Here is a 351-nt window from a genome sequence, read left to right as displayed (position 1 = left end):
CACGACCTCGTCGGCGCTAACATGGTTCTTCTGGCTAGTTTCAACACATCCGTGTGTAGAAGAGAAAATAATCAATGAGATCAACAAGTTGTTTAGGAGTGAGGAAGATATGAGCTACGAGAGTTTGAAAAAGCTGAGCTACTTGGAGGCGAGTTTGTTGGAGAGTATGAGGCTGTATCCACCGGTGGCATGGGATTCCAAGCATGCAAAAGGGGATGATGTTCTTCCGGACGGTACGATGATAAGCAAAGGAGATAGAATAATGTACTTTCCTTATGGAATGGGGAGAACAGAGGAAATATGGGGGAAGGATTGGAAGGAGTTTCGGCCGGAGAGATGGGTGGCGATGGG

At 47.0% G+C, this 351-nt stretch overlaps 1 protein-coding gene across 1 annotated transcript; it reads left to right on the top strand.

Annotated features, from left to right (window-relative positions):
- Positions 1–4: 4 nt before the first annotated feature.
- LOC114578508 (cytochrome P450 94B1-like) lies at positions 5–346 on the top strand (the record flags this gene model as incomplete). The annotated part of the gene is made up of 1 exon (XM_028691719.1): positions 5–346. A coding segment is annotated over one exon (342 nt), but the record flags the coding sequence as incomplete, so codon positions are not given.
- Between the last annotated feature and the right edge of the window lie 5 nt (positions 347–351).

Source organism: Dendrobium catenatum, unplaced genomic scaffold, assembly GCF_001605985.2.
Source record: "Dendrobium catenatum unplaced genomic scaffold, ASM160598v2 original_scaffold_59152, whole genome shotgun sequence".
NCBI lineage: Eukaryota > Viridiplantae > Streptophyta > Magnoliopsida > Asparagales > Orchidaceae > Dendrobium > Dendrobium catenatum.
Note: the sequence above shows the minus strand (reverse complement) of the source record. Positions and strands in the feature narration are given on the sequence as shown.